Here is an 18,612-nt window from a genome sequence, read left to right on the forward strand (position 1 = left end):
ATTACTTGAAGAATTTTGTGTGGTCAGTTGATTTAAAAACTCCCTCAGGTGCTCAGTTTAAGGGGATTTCCCAAGGGTGGGGCAGATGCGGGTTGTTAGTGAGCCTCAATTTGCATTTTAATGGCCCTCAGGGTTTGGTTGAATCTCCGAGGGAGAGGCCGCTGACTCTCCCCAGAGCCCTGGGAAGGAGTAAGATGGCCACCGTCCTGCGTGGCTGAAACTCAGCAAAAGCTCTGAGCCTCCTTTAAGTCCTGAGTGTCCCCACCCAGTTCCAGTCCAGTCCACCCTCCCTCTGCCAGAGCCCAAGATGAGTGGCTGTGGCTATTTTAGCATCTGTCCTGGCTCTGTGCTATAGAGCCACTTGGGAGTTTAACCCAAGGGCATTGCTCACAGCTAAGGCCGCTGCTGTCTGTAGGCTCCCAGGCCCCCTCTGGCACCTCTGCAATCCTACCAGGATCGAGTCAGTGTCTCTTATTATATGATCCTCACAAGCTGCTTTTCTGTTGCTTTTTCCTGTAGATTTGTCTTTGTTTTATTTGTAATTCCAGTTTGGTCCTCGGAGATGGTCTGTGTAGCTTTCATTTACTCTGCTGCCATTTTGGAAATCCTCCAGTCATTTACACTCTTTATCCAAATAATCTTGTCTTCAGCTCTTGATACAGATTTCTTCATGGAAACATTCTGGAGATTGGCAGTTCGAATGGTGCTTGTGGGGCTGAGATCAAGGTGTCAGCAGGGCTATTTCCTTCTGCAGGTTCAAGGAGAGAAACTGTTTCCTCAAGTGTTCCAGATTCTAGAGGCTCTCCTCATTATTCATGTTGTGGACTTGTCCCATCAGCAAAAAAAGCAAGCACATCAGCCCAACAACCTCTTTCAGTGACCACATCTCCCACTCTGACCCCAACTCTCCTGGCTCTCTCTTCCACTTATCAAACCCTTGTGACCTATAGATTTTTTTAATGCTGTTAATTATTCTTATAATCATTACTCTGAACTGTATATCTGATAAATTGCTTATCTCCATTTCCCTTCTTCTGGAGAATTATCTTGTCCTCTCATTTAAGATGTGTTTCTTTGTCTCTCCATTTAGGCTGTTTTGGTTTGTTTCTAAGTATTAGGTATATCTGCTATGACTCCCAGTCTTGGTAGTGTGTCCTTATATAGTAGATGACTTGTGGGACCTCGTTGCACAGTCTCCCTGATCACCAGACCTGGGTGATCTAATAATGTTCTTTGTGCACATTGGGTGGGCCCTCCAGTTGTAATAGAGTTTTGATTGATATTTTATCCTCCATGCATGGGCTTGGCCTTAATGCTGGCTGACAGTGATGCTCAATGCCAAACACAGCTTTCAGGCTGCTGTGCAAGTGCTTATCGCACAAAGTGCAATTCCTTTCAGCAGAGTCTGGAGCCTGCCAAAATCTTCTTGTGAATATACTGCTTTTGAAGTTTATTGAATCCTGCTCTGCTGTTGAATGAAGCTGGTCACTGGATTTATTAATTTTAAGCCTCTTAGGAAGGTCTCTGCTGCATGTCAATGTCAGACACCTGTTTGGAGCTATCAGCAATTTCCAGCTTGTGGCTACCTCTCCTTAAGCTGAATGCATATGGAAAGGACCAAGCTGAACACCGAGGTCAGCTTCTACTAACCTCAGGCAGAGGACCCAATCAGGCAAATACTCAAAGCACTCAGAAATCTACCTCTGCCTGCAGTTTGACTGTAAGACTCAGTCACTCCACCAGGTGTAAACTTCACAGGGAAGGGTAAGAGAGTTTCCAATGGATGGGGGCATTTTCTTCCCCCAAGGGTAAAGCTGCATTCATGGGAAAACTGTGCCTGAATAAAAAATGACTTCTGCAGCATGGGGTAATGGCTGAGTACAGGGATTCTGGTGGCTGCTTTCTCAGCACTCTCCTTAGAGCCACCAACCCCAAACTCTTTTCATGCAGCTCTACTCCACTCTGCCCTCCCTCTGCTGGGTCCCAACATGAGTGACTGGAAATACAATTTAGTGCATTGTCCCTTTAAGACGGTGTCTGTGTTTCTAGCTTTCTCTCCCTGCCGGACAGAAACTCCAGTGCATTTCACACCCAGATGTTATATGGGCACCATTCTTGGTTCCATTATTCTGAGCTGGGGAGCCCAGCTTGGAGTTTAGACCCCAGACGTCTCAGAGGGGAATCCCCTGCAGCTGAGATATTTCTCCAGCATTTTGGCTGCTGCCTGTGCTGCCCAGCCAGCCCTATCATTCCTCCATACTTCCTATCAGTCTCAATATAGGCTCCTCTTTGCCATCCTTGGTTATAAGGGTTCTCTCCAGCTAGCCTTCAGTTGGTTATTCAGGATTATTTTTTTATATTTTAATTTAATTCCAGTTTGATCCTGAAATAAGGTCAGTGTATTTTCCACTTAATCTGCCATCATCTGGAACTCTCCCTCTTACTGTTTATTACTAATCAGTCACTCCTTCATTTGAAATCTTACCATCTCTCTTCCTTGGGTTATCCCTTCAGTTTTGCTCTCCTCCTCTGCCTGTCATCTCCAGAAAAATAAAAGGCACATTTCAATCAGTGGCAGGAGACATAGTGGGTCCGGTCTGGCACTGAATGGCTCTGATGGGTGCAGCAGAAAGCCTTTATAGACTTCAGTTTTCTTATTTATTCAATAGGAATAGTCATTTTTTTTTCCATTGCACAAAACTAAGTAAATCTTTGAGGTTCCATTCAGCTCTAAGAACTATCAATCACAAAACACTTCATGATATACATAATAATGACAAAAACCACTTTGTTGATTATGTTTAAACTCTTAAAAAACACAGGAATGCAAAATCCTTTTATACTGAAGTAAGACTCACATAGTGCCATAACAATAACTAAGTGAGAAATTTAGCAAGACATTATGCCTAAGCAAACATCATTTAAAAAATTTGGAGAAAAGTAGTGAACTATATTAAAATTATTTAAGTCTGAAGTCAATAGTTTAGGCAACTGTCTAGCAAAAATAAACTCTTACTAAGGTAAAATAGGAGGTTTTTGTCCTACATTATATGGACCAACTGCTAAATTTTCTTTTTGACTTATATATCAAAATCTCTAGTAAATATTAATCAATTAACATAAAAACATAAAAATGCAGTTAGGCACTATTTATGAAATATGACATGCCTACAAACACACACACAAAAAATGAATGGCCAATATTTTTCATTTGTGAAAATTAAGTTTTCATTTCAGGCCTCAGACAATTACTTCAGATTTCTAAGACCAGAATAAGGTTAGAACATTTTATTTAAAAAACATTTTACCATCTTTATCATTTACTTTTGCCTGGGTAAAATGCTAGCTTGAATTGCTCTTATGAACATTCACAATATGCCACATTTTTACACTCTCAGAGTATGGGAAAGAATCTCTGTTCTGGCAAGTAAAGTCAAAGTGAGCACAAGAATTTTCAGTTTATATGCTTTTAGGATAAAAACACCAGAAAGTCCTTTTTCTGTAAGGTAAAATCTGATGTATTACTTTTAAAATGTATAAGATAAAAATTGTGACAGACAGCAATGCAGATCAACCCATCCCTCCACAGCCAAAAAACAAAGAAAGCCGAGCTCTCCAAAAACAATATCTTGAATAATTTATGTTACCTTGGCCATGATCTTAGCAGCCTATAATCTGGAAATTCTTCTAAAGGGCAAAATCAATTATTCAGTGACGTGAGAGTAATGATTCTATATGCTAATATTATCTTTATTTAGTGAGGGGTTTCAAATATAAATCTTACTTGCTATTGGACTGCAGGGGTCTTAAGTAAGTAACAAGAAGAGACTGAAGTTCTTTAGCATAATCTTTTTCAGTGTCCAGGATGTTCTGTAATACCTGTGGAGAAACAAAGGTCAAGGTATTGTAATTGTCAGGACAGTCCAAGGTAAACTATAGCTTTAGATCTTTTAATCAAATTATTATTTTTAAAAAGTCCCATTTACTAAGGCTGGTAGTAATGTAAGGGATACAAATTTTGAATTCACTTTGTTTCATTCTAACAAACTACCTTTATAATTGTATCACAAGTAGTTATATAACTCAGACAAACACAACTTTTCAGAGTTACTCGTAACTGGAGGGGCCTTGCCATTTACACAGTACTGTTCAGAATGCTTTTGTTTGCTTTAAAACATTTTATCCTTAAGAAAAGTGTCAGTTAGATAACAAAGGACTATTATTCCTATTTTGTGGATGAAAAAAAATTAAACCAGCTACCTTACACCATAGAGCAGGTCCTTGAATAATGTTTTGTTCAACATTGTTATAATGTTAATGAGATGCTGTAAGAACCTAACTATTGTTTATACCAGACTATGGTAAAATTATTGTTGCTATACATCATTTCACTTAAAGTTGTAGAACCTCTTGACAATGTTAAGTGAGGACTTACTGTAGAGAATTAGTGTCAGGACAATTTAACAATAACTGATGTCAAACATCACAAAATATTTTTTAAGTTATGTTTTTGATAAGACCTTTAGGAAACAAAATCTGAGGACACTGAATTTTCAAACAGGGTTAAAACTAAGCTTTTAATAAAAGTAAAAGGTGCTAGTATGAACAATTCAAAGAGAAAAAGAAGCTGAAATGTGAAAAATTTAACAAGGAAAATAATACTAACCAGTGTAATTAATGACAAACCAATTAAATGCTATAAGCAAAACAACCAATTTACAGGCCCACAATTTCTCTTTCCCCATCAGTTCCAGGGTCCCACCCCATTCCCAGCCTCTCTGGAGGCACTTAAAACCTTCACTTTGAGCTCCTAGAGATAACCAAGCTAAACTTTTTATAAATTTTCTTTCATATCACCTAATTCTTTCAACATAAAATGTATTGACTGGCTTGTGTATGGCAAATGCCATATTGTCTGTAGGAGTTTCCACTCTATTTGTAGAGGGAGATATTAAACAGGACAATGAAGGATCACAAGACAATGTGCAGCATTCTTAGCTATGAGAAACCCTTGCATCTATCAAAATGACAAATATATACTCACAACATAAGGCATGATGAACTGCTTTTGAAAGGTGGAATAAAAAAAAGCAAGTGCAGCACAGGTAGCCCTGGGTTTTTGGGGAAACAACTGGTCTGGAGGGTGGTAGTGTATGCTCTGCTATTGATTGACAAGTTGCTTGAGCTTTAAGGTTTTACTTGCCTCATCTAAAATTGTGACATTTTGCTTACCTCTGGCAACAATTGTGAAGAGATAGTAAGACACTGTACAGGTAGGTGCTGGGTGAATAAGGAGCAGTCTCATTAACTTAACTGGTTAAAAGAGATTTATGAATGACTCCAGTTTTGACATTTCAGACAAAATATGGCCTGTGCTCTGTAGGATGTTTAGCAGAATCCCAGACTTCTATCCACTAGATGCCAGTTGCATGCCAACCCCTGCCCCAGTTATAGCAAACTAAAATGCATCTAAACAAAAAGCAATATCACCCCCTAGTTGAGAACCACTGGTTTAGAAGAACACAGGCCACAGAATGGCTTCAAAAACTGGGCATTACAGTGAAAAAAGACAAATACCATATGAACTAATTTGTATGTATAATCTAATTAACAAAATAAACTGATGATCAAAATAGACAGAGGCATGGATACGTGGAACAGACTGACAGCTGTCAGAGGGGGAGAAAGGGGCACTGTATGAAAGAAGGTAAATGGATAAGCCAAAGAACATATATGCATAACACAGACACAGAAAACAGTGTGGTAATGGGAGAAAAGAGGGGGTGGAGGCTGGGTGGATGCCAGCAAAGGAGTGGAAAATGGAGACATCTATAATAGTGTCAACAATAAAAATTTTAAAAGCTGCTGCTTAGAAAACTGACCAAAAAAAGATGGTGGTAGGCAGGATCGAAGAAAGGGTGAGTGTGTGAGACAGTGAACTAGTGTGTGAGTGAATGTGAGTGGATGTTAAGGTGGACTACAGAACTCATGCACTGCAGAGACGTGGAGCAGAAGGTTCCTGTGCTGTGGACAGGGAGCACTTGGCTACCATGATAAGCTATTCTTCAGGGTGCTTCTCTCGGCACAGCGGGGAGGGCCCAACATTTTGGAAGATCCTGGGTCTTCCCTGGGAGAAGGCAATGGGAGCTGCTAGGGCCTAGCAACCTGAGCCCAACAGTGCACCTGGCACCATCTGACCAGTGGACACCTTGTGTCAACACAGACCAGTGCACATTAGAGGAGCTGCAAAGGTGCCAGTTCTGGAAGCCACAGACTGCTGGGAGCCCAGCACCATCCCCCCAGAAGCAGCCCAATCAGAGTCCATTCATGCCCACGGCAACAAAGGCTGGGAAGAAGACATCCAACCCCAGGCAACAGAAGCACAGACCAGCAGCTGAGACCCATTCCCAAAAACTACAGCAAAGTCTGAGCAGTAGTTGAGCCCCACAGGGCAGCAGCATGCCCCAGCCACCAGCAGTGGGACCTGGGGCTCCACAAAGGCCTGTGTAATCCAGCGGCCAGTGAGAGCAGTGGGAAGTCAGAGCCTAAGAGGGACTAGTGTGATCCAGCTGCCTGCCCATGGTACATGCAGAATGCAGGGTCACCAGAAAGGCCTGTGCAACCCAGCTGCACACAAGATAGGCATAAAGCCAGGTCTACAAAGGGACTGTGCAATCCAGTTACCTGTGGGACCTGCAAGGTGCTGAGGCACCAGAGAGGCATGTGCAACCCAGCAGCCCACAACATAGGTGTGGAATCAGGTATTCAAAAAGACTGTGAAATCCAGCAGATCATCGTATGGGCAGGTAGTTTAGCTCTAGCAGGGCCTGAGCTATAAAGCTACAGGTGGCACCAGTGACCAACTGGGAAAACAGCTCCAGAGGGACCCATGTGATACAGCAGCAGAACCTACAAGGACACACCAATGCCAGCCCCCAGCAGTCAATCCTCCAGGATCCACAGCAGGCAACAGGCAACATGCAGCAAAAAATCTGCAAGGCACAGTAGCCTTATTTGATATACAGTGACCTGCATACACATCCAAATATCCCTCAGTGGGTCTAGAGCTACCAGACGGCTAAAATGGGGAGACAAAGAAATAACACACAAAGGAAAGAAAAAAGGAATCACTAGAAAAGAAACTACAGGAAATTAAAGACAGCAACTTGTCAGATATGGAATTCAAAGCAAGGGCTTTAAGGGTGCTCAAACAATTTGGTGAGAACAACAAGCAACTTAATAAGAATTATGAAGAGCTCACTGGGAACTACTTCAGATTTAAAAAAGGTGGAAGCTATGCATAAAAATCAAGAGGAAATAAAGAATGACATAGCTGTTATAAAAAATACCTCAGAAGGGTTTAATAGTAGATTAGAAGAAGCTGAAGAACGAATCAGCAACTTAGAAGACAAGGTAAAAAATAAATGCTCAAATAGAGCAACAAATAGAAAAAAAAATTAAAGCAGGAGGAAAGTTTATATGAGAAGTGGGACAATATAAAACGTAACAACATTCACATTACAGAAATATTGGAAGGAAAAGAATCAGAGAAAGGAATAGAGAACCTGTTTGAAGAAATAATGACAGAAAACTTCCTTAAACTGGTGAAGGAAAAAGTCACACAAGTCCAGGAAAAAGAGAGAGTACCAAGCAAGATGAACCCCAGATAACCCACAGCTAGACATCTCATAATAAAAACGGCAAACATTAAAGACAAAGAAAGAATCATACAGGAAGCAAGAGAGAGACAGAAAGTTACCTACAAGGGAGCTCCCATTAGACTGTCAGCTGATTTCTCAATAGAAACTATGCAGGCCACAAGAGAGTGGCATGAAGCATACGAAGTAATGCAAGGCAAGGGCCTGAATCTAAGACTACTCTATCCGGCAACACTATCATCCAAAATTGTAGGAGAAATGAAGAGCTTCACGAATTAAAAAAAAAAAAAAAAAAAAAAAAGCTAAAAGAATTTACCACCACCAAACCAGCACTGCAAGAAATGCTGAAGGAACTATTGTAAGAAGAAGAAGATACAGAGGAAAAGACAGAGAAGAACATGGGTATAAAATCAAAATAGAAACTAACAACTATCCATCAATAATTACTTTAAATGTAAATGGCTTAAATGCTCCAATCAAAAGACATAGGGAAGCTGATTGGATAAGAAGACACAACCCATATATATGCTGTCTACAAGAGACCCATCTCACAACAAAAGACTCACACAGGATGAAAGAGAAGGGATGGAAAAAAAATTTCCCAAGCAAATGAAAATGAAAAAAAAGCTGGTGTAGCAAAACTCATATCTGAAGAGATAGACTTCAAAAGGAGGGCAATAATAAGAGACAGAGGAGGTCACTACATAATATTTAAAGGCGCAATCCAACAAGAGAAGATAACTCTGGTAAACATATATGCACATAATACGGAAGCACCGAATATATTTAAAAACTTCTGGAGGACTTCAAGAGAGAGATCAATAGCAACAAGATTATAGTGGGTGACTTTAACATATCACTGACACCACTGGATAGATCTTCTAGACAAAAAATTTACAAAGACATTGAGTCCTTACAAGACAAAATAGATTAGTTGGACTTAATTGATATTTACAGAACATTTCACCCCAAAGCTGCAGAATATACATTGTTCTCAAGTGTACATGGGTCATTCTCAGATAGACCGCATGTTAGGACACAAATCAAGTCTCTACAAATTCAAGAAAATTAAAATCAAATCAAGCATCTCCTCAGATCACAGTGGCATGAATGTAGAACTCAATTAAAATAAAAGCACACAAAAACATTCAAACACTTGGAAACTAAATAGCATGTTATTAAACAACAAATGGGTTGCTAATGAGATCAGGAAGAAATTAAGAACTTCCTGGAAACCAATAAAAACGAACACAACAGCATTACAAAATCTATGGGACAGAGTCAAAGCAGTACTGAGAGGGAAGTTCATAGCACTATAGGCCTACATCAAGAAACAAGAAAAATTCCAAATTGAGTTTCTAACCTTACAACTTAAAAAACTAGAAAGTATACAAAAAGAAACACCCAGACATAGTAGGAGGAAGGAAATAGTAAAGGTCCGAGCAGAAATAAACAACATAGATATATAAAAAAAAATTTTAAAGATCAATGAAACAAAGAGTTGGTTCTTTGAAAAGATAAACAAGATTGATGGACGTTTAGCCAGACTCACCATAAAAACAAAGAGAGAAACCGAATAAACAAAATCAGAAATGACAGAGGAGAAGTAACAACTGACACCACAGATATACAAAAAATTACTGAAACATACTATGAAAAATTATACGCCAACAAATTGGACAATATAGGGAAAATGAACAGATTTCTACAAACATAGAGCCTGCCAAAACTGAACCAGGAAGAGATAGAAAACTTGAAAAGACAAATAACAACAAAGGGAATTAAAGATGTAATTAAGAAATGCCCAGCAAACAAAAGCCCAGGCCCAGATGGCTTCATGGGAGGGTTTTACTGAAAATTCAAATACGATCTAATACAAATTCTCCTCAAATTATTCCAAAAAATCCAAGAAGATGGAACACTTTCAAATTCATTTTATGAGGCCAGTATAGTCCTAATTCCAAAACCAGAAAAAGACACTACCAAGAAAGAAAACTAAAGGTCAATATCCCTGATGAACACAAATTACAAAATCCTTTAAAAAAATATTAGCAAATCGGATTCAACAATATACAAAAAAAAATTATTCATCATGACCAAGTTGGTTTCATCCCAGGCATACAAGGATGGTACAATACTTGTAAATCAATAAATGTGATACAACATATAAACAAAACAAAAGATAAAAACCATATGATCATATCAATAGATGCTAAAAAAAAGCATTAGACAAAATAAACCATTGATTTTTTTATCAGAAATGCTCTGCCCTGGTCGGTTTGGCTCAGCGGTTAGAGCATCGGCCTGCAGTCCTGAGAGACCCGGGTTCGGTTCCCGCTAAGGGCATGTACCTCGGTTGCAGTTTGTCCCCGGCCCTGGTCGGTCGTGCGGGTGGCAGCCACTCAATGTGTTCCTTTCACGTCGATGTTTCTCTCTCTCTCTCTGTTCCTCTCTCTCCCTCCCACTCTACCTGAACAAAAAATGGAAAAATGTCCTCGGGTGAGGATAAGAAAACAAAAAAACAAACAAAAAAAAGGAAATGCTCTGCAATGTGGGAATCATGAGATCATATCTCAACATAATAAAGGCCATGTAAGAAGAACCTACAGCCAACATCATACTCAATGGGCAAAAACTAAAACCATTCCCATTAAGAAAGGGAACAAGACAGGGATGCCCAATTTTGCCACTTTCATTTACCATAGTACTGGAGGTTTTAGCAACAGCAATTAGATACGAAAAAAATAAAAATAAAGGGGATACAAATGGAAAAGGAGAAAGTGAAACTGTCATTATTAGCAGATCACATGATATTGTATATAGGAAACCCTAAAGACCCCATCAAAAATCTACTAGACTTAATGAATAAACTTGGCAAAGAAACAGGATACAAAATTAACTTCAAGAAAGTAATGGCATTCTTATACACCAATAATGAAATCCCAGAAAGAGAAACAAAACAAACAAAAAAACAATTCGATTTGTCATCACAAAAAAAAAAAAAAACAATTAAGATACCTAGGAATAAACTTAACCAAAAAAGTAAAAAACTTCTTCACAGAAAACTACGGGTAATTAAAAGAAGAAATAGAGGAAGATATAAAAAACTGGAAGCACATACTTTGTTCATGGATTGGAAGAATTAACACCATTAAAATGTCCATACTACCCAAAGCAATCTATGGATTCAATGCAATCCCCATCAAAATACCAAAGACATACTTCACAGAACTTGAACAAACACTCCAAAAGATTGTATAAAACCATAAAAGACCCCAAATAGCCACAGCAATCTTAAAAAAAAGAACAAAGTTGGAGGGATCACAATACCAAATTACAGGTTATGCTACAAAGCCACTGTATTCAAAACAGCCTGGTACAGGAACAAGAACAGGCAGATAGATCAATGAAACAAAATAGAGAACCTGGAAATTGACCCAATACAATATGCTCAATTAATATTTGACAAAGGTGGCAAGAGCATACAGTAGATCAAGACAGTTTATTCAATAAATGGTGTTGGGAAAATTGAACAGCTACTTGTAAAAAAATGCAGCTAGAACACCAACTTATACCATACATGAGAATGAACTTTAAATGGATGAAAGACTCAAATGTGACTCATGAATCCATAAAAATTCTAAAAGAAAATGTAAGCAACAAATTCTCAGGCATCATATGCTGCAGAAATTTCACTGATACAACACCTGAGGCAACAGAAACAAAGGAGAAAATGAACACATGGGACTATATCAAACTAAAAACTTCTGCACAGCAAATGAAACAACCATAAAAATAGAAAGGGAAGTCACTACATGGGAGATCATAATTGCCTATGATGCATCAAATAAGGAGTTAATTTCCAAATATATGGAGTTTTCATACAACTCAACAACAACAAAAAACAGAAAAAGGACCCAATCAATAAATGGGCACAGGACCTAAATAGACACCTCTCAAAACAGGACAAATGGCTAAGAGACATATGAAGAAATGCTCAACATCACTAATCATCAGAGAGATGCAAATTAAAACAACAATGAGGTATCACCTCACACCTGTCAGAATGGCCGCCATCAACAAATCATCAAACAACAAGTGTTGGTGAGGGTGTGGAGAAAAGGGGACCTTAGTACAATGCTGGTGGGAATGAAGACTGGTGTAGCCACTATGGAAAACAATATGGTGTTATTGCAAAAAATTAAAAATTGAACTTCCATTTGACACAGTGATTCCACTTCTAGTAATATACTCTAAGAAACCTGAAACACCAATCAGAAAGAATATATGTACCCACATGTTCGTAGCAGCACTATTTACAACAGCTAAGATCTGAAAACAGCCCAAATGTCCATCAATAGATGAATGGATAATAAAGCTGTGGTACTGCCCTGGCCAGTTTGTCTCAGCAGTTTAAGTGTCAGCCTGCCGTCCAAAGAGACCCAGGGTCAGTTCCCAATAGGGGCACGTACCTTGGTTGCTGTTTGTCCCTGCCATGGTTGGGTCGTGTAAGTGGCAACCACTCAATGTGTCCCTTTTACATCAATGTTTCTCTCTCACTCTCCTTGACCCTCTATCTGAACAAAATATCAAAAAGATAAAAGCAGTGGTACATATACACAATGGAATACTATGCAGCTGTAAGAAAGAAAGATCTCTTATCCTTTGAGAAGACATGGATAGACCTGGAAAGTATTATCTCCTAAGTGAAACAAGCCAAACAGAGAAAGCCAAGTATCATATAATCTCACTTATTTGTGGAAATAATGAACATAACAGTTTGAAGAATGAGGTAGTCCCGGAGTGTGGAAGTGGGGTATAGACGGACAACCCTCAGAAGAGGGGTGGTGGGGGAGAGATATATCACAGAACTTATATGCATGTATGCATGAACAATGGACAGGGACAACAAAGCTGGGGAGAGGGCAGAAAGGGAGGGGGAGGGGGAATCAGTGGGAGGAAAAGGAGAAACATCTGTAACAAAAATAAATAAATTAATGAAAAAAACAGAGCTGTGGTGCATCTACTGCTAGGTGGAATACTAGCAGCTGTAGGAAAGGATCATCCCTTCCACTTTGAGATGGCATGAAGAAACCTGGAGAGTATTCTGCTGAGAATATAAGCCAGTTGAGAAAGACAAGTACCACATAATCTCACTTATTTGTGGAATATAATGAACAAAATAAGCTGATGAACAAAATAGATGCAAAGATATTGAAGTAGGGAATGCACTGACAAACCTCAGCAGGAAGAGTATTGGTGGTAAAGCTGGAAAAGATATACCAAAAACTTATATGCATATATCTATACCAAATGGACACAGACAACAGTGTGATGGAGGTGTCATGCAAGCCTGGAGGAGGGTCAATGGGGGAAAAAGGTGGGACATAAATTAATACTCTCGGCAATAAAGAAATAAAAAACAAAAAATTATCAACAGAAACAGTGTGGTGATTTTAAGAAGGAAAGAGGGTGGGAGTAGTTAGAAGAGGGTAAAGGGAGGATAAATGGCAACAGAAGGAGATTTGACTTTGGGTGCTGAACACACAACTATGCAAATAATTTATTCTAATATCGTACACTTGAAACCTACATATTTTCATTAACTAATATCACCCCATTAAATTCAATACAATTTTTTAATTAAAAAAAGAGTAGAAGGTAACACAAACCCTAAATGACACACCAGATCAGATGGATTTAATTTATATTTACGGAACATTTCACCCAAAGCTGCAGAATATAAATTCTTCTCAAGTGCATATGGGACATTCTCAAAAATAGACCACATATTAGGACACAAACTAAGTCTCTACAAGTTCAAGAAGATTGAAATCATATCAAGTATATTCTTAGATCACATGGCATAAAACTAGAAATCAATTACAATAAGAACACTCAAAGATGTTCAAACACATGGAGGCTAGACAGCAAGTTATTAAAAAATGAACGGGTTAGCACTGAGAATAAGGAAGAAATCAAATACTTCTTGGAAATAAATTAAAGTGAACACACAGTAACCCAAAATCTCAGGGATATGATAAAAACAGTCCTGAGAGAAAAGTTCATAGCAACACAGGCCAAACTGAAAAAAAAAAAAAAAAAAAAAAAAGACAAATGTCTAAAAACTATCTAACCCTACAACTTAAAGAATTACTAAGAGAAAGACAAGAAAAACCAATAATAAAAACAATAAAGGAAATATTCACAGCAGAACAATTTACAATAGCTAAGATCTGTAAAAAGCCCAACTGTCCATTAGTAGATGAGTGAATGAAAAAAAATGTGGCAGCCCTGGCTAGTTTGGCTCAGTGGATAGAGTATGGACCTACAGACAAATGAGTCGCAGGTTCAATTCTTATCAAGGGCAGGTACATCAGTTGCACTTAATCCCAGGCCCTGTTCCGGTCCTGCGGGAGGAAACCAGTCTATGTGTCTCTTTCACCTCTCTCTCTCTCTCTCTCTCTCTCTCTCTCTCTCTCTCTCTTCCTATCCCCGCTCCCTTCCATTCTGTCTGAAGATAAATAGAAAAATATTTTTGGGTGAGGATTTAAAAAAAAGTGTGGTAAACTTACACAATGCAATACTCTACAGGTATAAAAAAAGAAAGATTTCTTAACCTTTGAGACTGCATAGGAGCCTAGAGAGTATTATGCTAAGCAAAATAAGCCAGTCATTGAAAGACAAGTATCACATGATCTCGCTTATTTGTGAAATATAATGAACAAAATAATCTGACAAACAAAATATAGCCAAAGACACGGAAATAGAAAACAGAATGACAGTCCTCAGAGGGAAGTGTGGTGGGACAGAGCTGGAAGAGGTAAACCAAAGAATTTATATGCATATATGCATAACTAATGGACATAGACAATAGTGCAATGAAGGCAGGGATGGGGAGGATGGGTCAATGGGGGAAAAAAGGAGGGATATCTGTAATAATTACTACAATAAAGATACATTTATAAGAAATAGAAATAATAGCCCTCCTGGTTTAACTTAGCATTTAGAGCATCGGTGAACGGACCACAGAGTCCCGGGTTCGGTTCTCACTAAGGGAAAGTAACTCAGTTGCAGTTCATCCCCGGCCCCAGTGGGCTCATGTGGGTGGCAACTAATTGATGTGTCTCTTTCTCGTTGATGTTTCTCTCTTTCTCTCTTCCTCCCTCTTTCCCTCCTGCTCTATCTGAAGATGAATGCAAAAATGTCCTCAGGTGAGAATTTAAAGAAAAAAGAAATAATAGAAAATATATGCTTATATAAAGCCAATGTACACTTACGTATAAGTGAAATGAATGACAACAATGATGCAGAGATTAAAGGAAGCAATTAGGAAGACATTGTAATTATATGGTGCTTTCCCTACCTGTGAAGTGGTAGAGTATTATTTTAAAAGGGACTTGGACTACTTCTTAATGTATGTTGTAAACTCTAGGACAATCACTAAAACGAGTAAAATAACTCCTAGAAAGGCAAAAATTACCAAAACTGACTCACAAAAATATAGAAAATCTGAATAGATCTACAAGATATTTAATTATTATTCAAAACAATTTCCCTTAAATTAATCCCAGGATGAGATGGTAAATTCTGCCAAAAGTTAAAAAATGCATACCAATCATTTACAAACTTTTAAAGTCTTGGAAAGGAAGAGTAAATTTATAGTGTACACTTTCTGATTTCAAATACTACTGCAATGCTACAGTAACAAAGGTGTTTAGTTGGGATCCCACTATATAAGAGACCATAACTGCCAATGATGCATCAGATAAGGGGATAATTTCCAAAATATATAGAGTACTCATAAAAATCAACAAAAAGAAGACAAAGAACTCAATTAAAAAATGGGTAGAGGACGTAAATAGATACCTCTCCAAAAAGGACATACAAATGGCCAAGAGACATATGAAGAAATGCTCAACATCACTAATCATCAGAGAGATGCAAATTAAAACAACTATGAAGTATCACATCACACCTGTCAGAACAGCCACCATCAACAAATCATCAAACAACTGTTGGCGAGGGTGTGGAGAAAAGGGGACTCTAGTACACTGCTGGTGGGAATGCAGACTGGTGCAGCCACTATGGAAAACAATATGGTGTTACCTCAAAAAATTAATAATTGAACTTCCATTTGACCCAGTGATCCCACTTCTAGGAATATACCCTAAGAAGCCTGAAGCACCAATCAGAAAGAATATATGTACCCCCATGTTTATAGCAGCACTATTTACAATAGCTAAGATTTGGAAACAGCCCAAATGTCCATCAGTAGACGAATGGATAAAAAAGCTGTGGTACACATACACAATGGAGTACTATGCAGCTGTAAGAAAGAAAAATCTCTTATCCTTTGAGACGACATGGAGGGATCTGGAAAGTATCATCCTAAGTGAAACAAGCCAAACAGAGAAAGATAACTATCATATGATCACACTTTTTTGTTGAATATAATGAACATAACAGTCTGAGGAATGGGGTAGTCCCAGAAATGTGGAAGTGGGGTACAGACTGACAATCCCCAGACGATTAGGTGGAGGGAAAGAGATAAATCACAGAACTTATATGCATATATCCATACACAATGAACATGGACAACAAAGCTGGGGACAAAGCAGGGAGGGAGCGGGAGAGGGAAATCGGGGGCGGGGAGAAACATCTGTAACAAAAATAAATTAATTAATTAAAAATAAATAATAAATATATTCAGCTTTCAAAACAAGATAAAAAGAAAAACCCTGAGCAAGTAGAAGAAAGAAAATAGTAAAAATCAGAGCAGAAATAAACATAGAGACCAAAAAAACAATTCAAAGGATCAATGAAACAAAGAGGTGGTTTTTCAAAAAAAATAAGCAAGATTGATGGACCCTTAGGTAGACTCACAAAGAAACAAAGAGAAAAAACCCAAATACACAAAATCAGAAATGAAAGATGAGAATAACAACTGACACCACAGAAATACAAAGGATCCATAACAAATACTATGAACAATTATATGGCAACAAATTTGACAATCTAAGGAAAATAGACAAATTTCTAGAAACACATGGTTTCGCAAAACTCAACTGGAAAGAGATAGAAACCTTGAATACACCAATAACAACTAAGAAAATTTAAGGTGTAATCAAGACTCTCCTAACAAACAAAAGACCAGGCCCCAATGACTTTAGCGGGGAGTTTTACCAAACATTCAAAGAAGAAATAACACCCATTCTCCTCAAACTATTCCAAAAAATTCAAGAAAAAGGACTTCCAAACTCATTTCATGAGGCCAGCATAACTCTAATTCCAAAAGCAGAAAAAGACACTACAAAGAAAGAAAACTACAGGCCAATATCTCTGATGAACATAGATGCCAAAATACTGAACAAAATATTAGCAAATTGGATCCAGCAATACATTAAAAGAATTATTTACCATGACTAAATAAGAGTCATCCCAGGGATGCAAGGCTGGTACTATATTTGCAAATAAATAAATGTGATACACCACATAAACAAAATGAAAGATAACACGATATGAACCTATCAATAGATGCTGAAAGAGCATTCAAACAAAATCCAGCACCCATTTCTGATAAAAATGCTCAGCAGTGTAGAAACAGAGGGATAATATCTTGACATAATAAAGGCCATATATGAAAAACTTCCAGCCAATATCATACTCAATAGGCAAAAACTAAAAACATTTCCCTTAAGAACAAGAACCAGACAGGGATGACTACTTGTGCCACTCTTACTTAACATTGTACTGGAAGTCTTAGCCACAGCAATCAGGCATGAAGAAAAAATAAAAGGGAACAAAATTGGAAAGAAGGAAGTAAAATTGTCATTATTTTCAGATGATATGATGTTGTACATAGAAAACCCCAAAGACTCCGTCACAATTTACTAGACTTGATAAATGAATTCGGCAAAGTAGCAGGATACAATATTAACGTCAAAAAACTGACAGCATTCGTATACACCAATGTTGAACTCACAGAAAGAGAAACTAAAAAAAAAACAATCTCAGGATTGAAAAAAGATGGCAGTGGAGTGAATGTACCTACACAGACCATCTCCCAGGACCAAACTGGATTTACCACAAAATAAAGACAAATTGTCAGGAAGGGGAAACCGAAAGGCAGACTGGAGTACCACATAAACAGGGACACTGACTCAATCCTGGTAGGCTTGTGAGGATGCGAGAGGGGGCCGAGAGCCCATGGTTCTCAGAGGCCTGGGCTGGGACCAGAGAACTCAGCTGGGACCAGAGGACTCAGCGGGAAGCTGCTGCCCCCAGGACTGGGTGCCACACTCTCAGCTGGTGCCTCAGACTCGCACACTCGGCCGACCTGAGCTGGGAGCAGTGCCCTTGGGTTAAAAGTCCCAGGCGGCTCCACAATGCAGAGTCTGGACACAAGCTAAATTGGCAGCAGTCACTCACATGGGCTCCACCATACCGAAGGAAGACTGGACTGGAAGTATGTGGGGACACTCGGGATTTGGAGGGTGCTCAGAGCTTTTGCAGAGTGCATCCATGCAGGACTGTGGTCCTCTTACTCCTTCCCAGGGCTCTGGGGAGAGGTGGCAGCCCCTCCCTCAGAGATTCAACCCCACCTGGTGACCATTGAAATGCTAATGGCAGCCCATTACAAAAGAGCATCTGCCACACCCTCCGGAAATCATCTTACACTGAACACCTGAGGAAGATTTTCTGGCAACTCAGAAACCAAGGTTCTTCAGTTGGCCTCTACTAATAGCCTCCAGGCAAAAAAAAAAAAAAAGCTAGAGGAAAGTTAAGACTTGACAGTGGTGGTTAAAGTGGTTCCTCCCTGCCTCATCCAAACCCAGGAGAGGAGCCACAAACAGCAACACCAACACCCACAGGGAAAATTTGGCAGACTCCAAAGTCCATTGTGATAGCCAAAATGATGAAAAACAGAAAAAAAAAGCCAAATGAAAGAACA

At 38.8% G+C, this 18,612-nt stretch overlaps 1 protein-coding gene across 2 annotated transcripts in view; it reads right to left on the reverse strand.

Annotated features, from left to right (window-relative positions):
- ARHGEF6 (Rac/Cdc42 guanine nucleotide exchange factor 6) overlaps positions 1 to 18,612 on the reverse strand; it is a 293,880-nt gene that overhangs the window by 107,897 nt on the left and 167,371 nt on the right. For both annotated transcript variants that reach the window (XM_036270036.1, XM_036270035.1), the window contains exon 7: positions 3,785 to 3,879. In XM_036270036.1, the coding sequence (XP_036125929.1) occupies positions 3,785 to 3,879 (95 nt within the window). The remainder of the gene's footprint in view (positions 1 to 3,784; positions 3,880 to 18,612) is intronic.

This window comes from Molossus molossus, unplaced genomic scaffold (assembly GCF_014108415.1).
Source record: "Molossus molossus isolate mMolMol1 unplaced genomic scaffold, mMolMol1.p scaffold_m16_p_2, whole genome shotgun sequence".
NCBI lineage: Eukaryota > Metazoa > Chordata > Mammalia > Chiroptera > Molossidae > Molossus > Molossus molossus.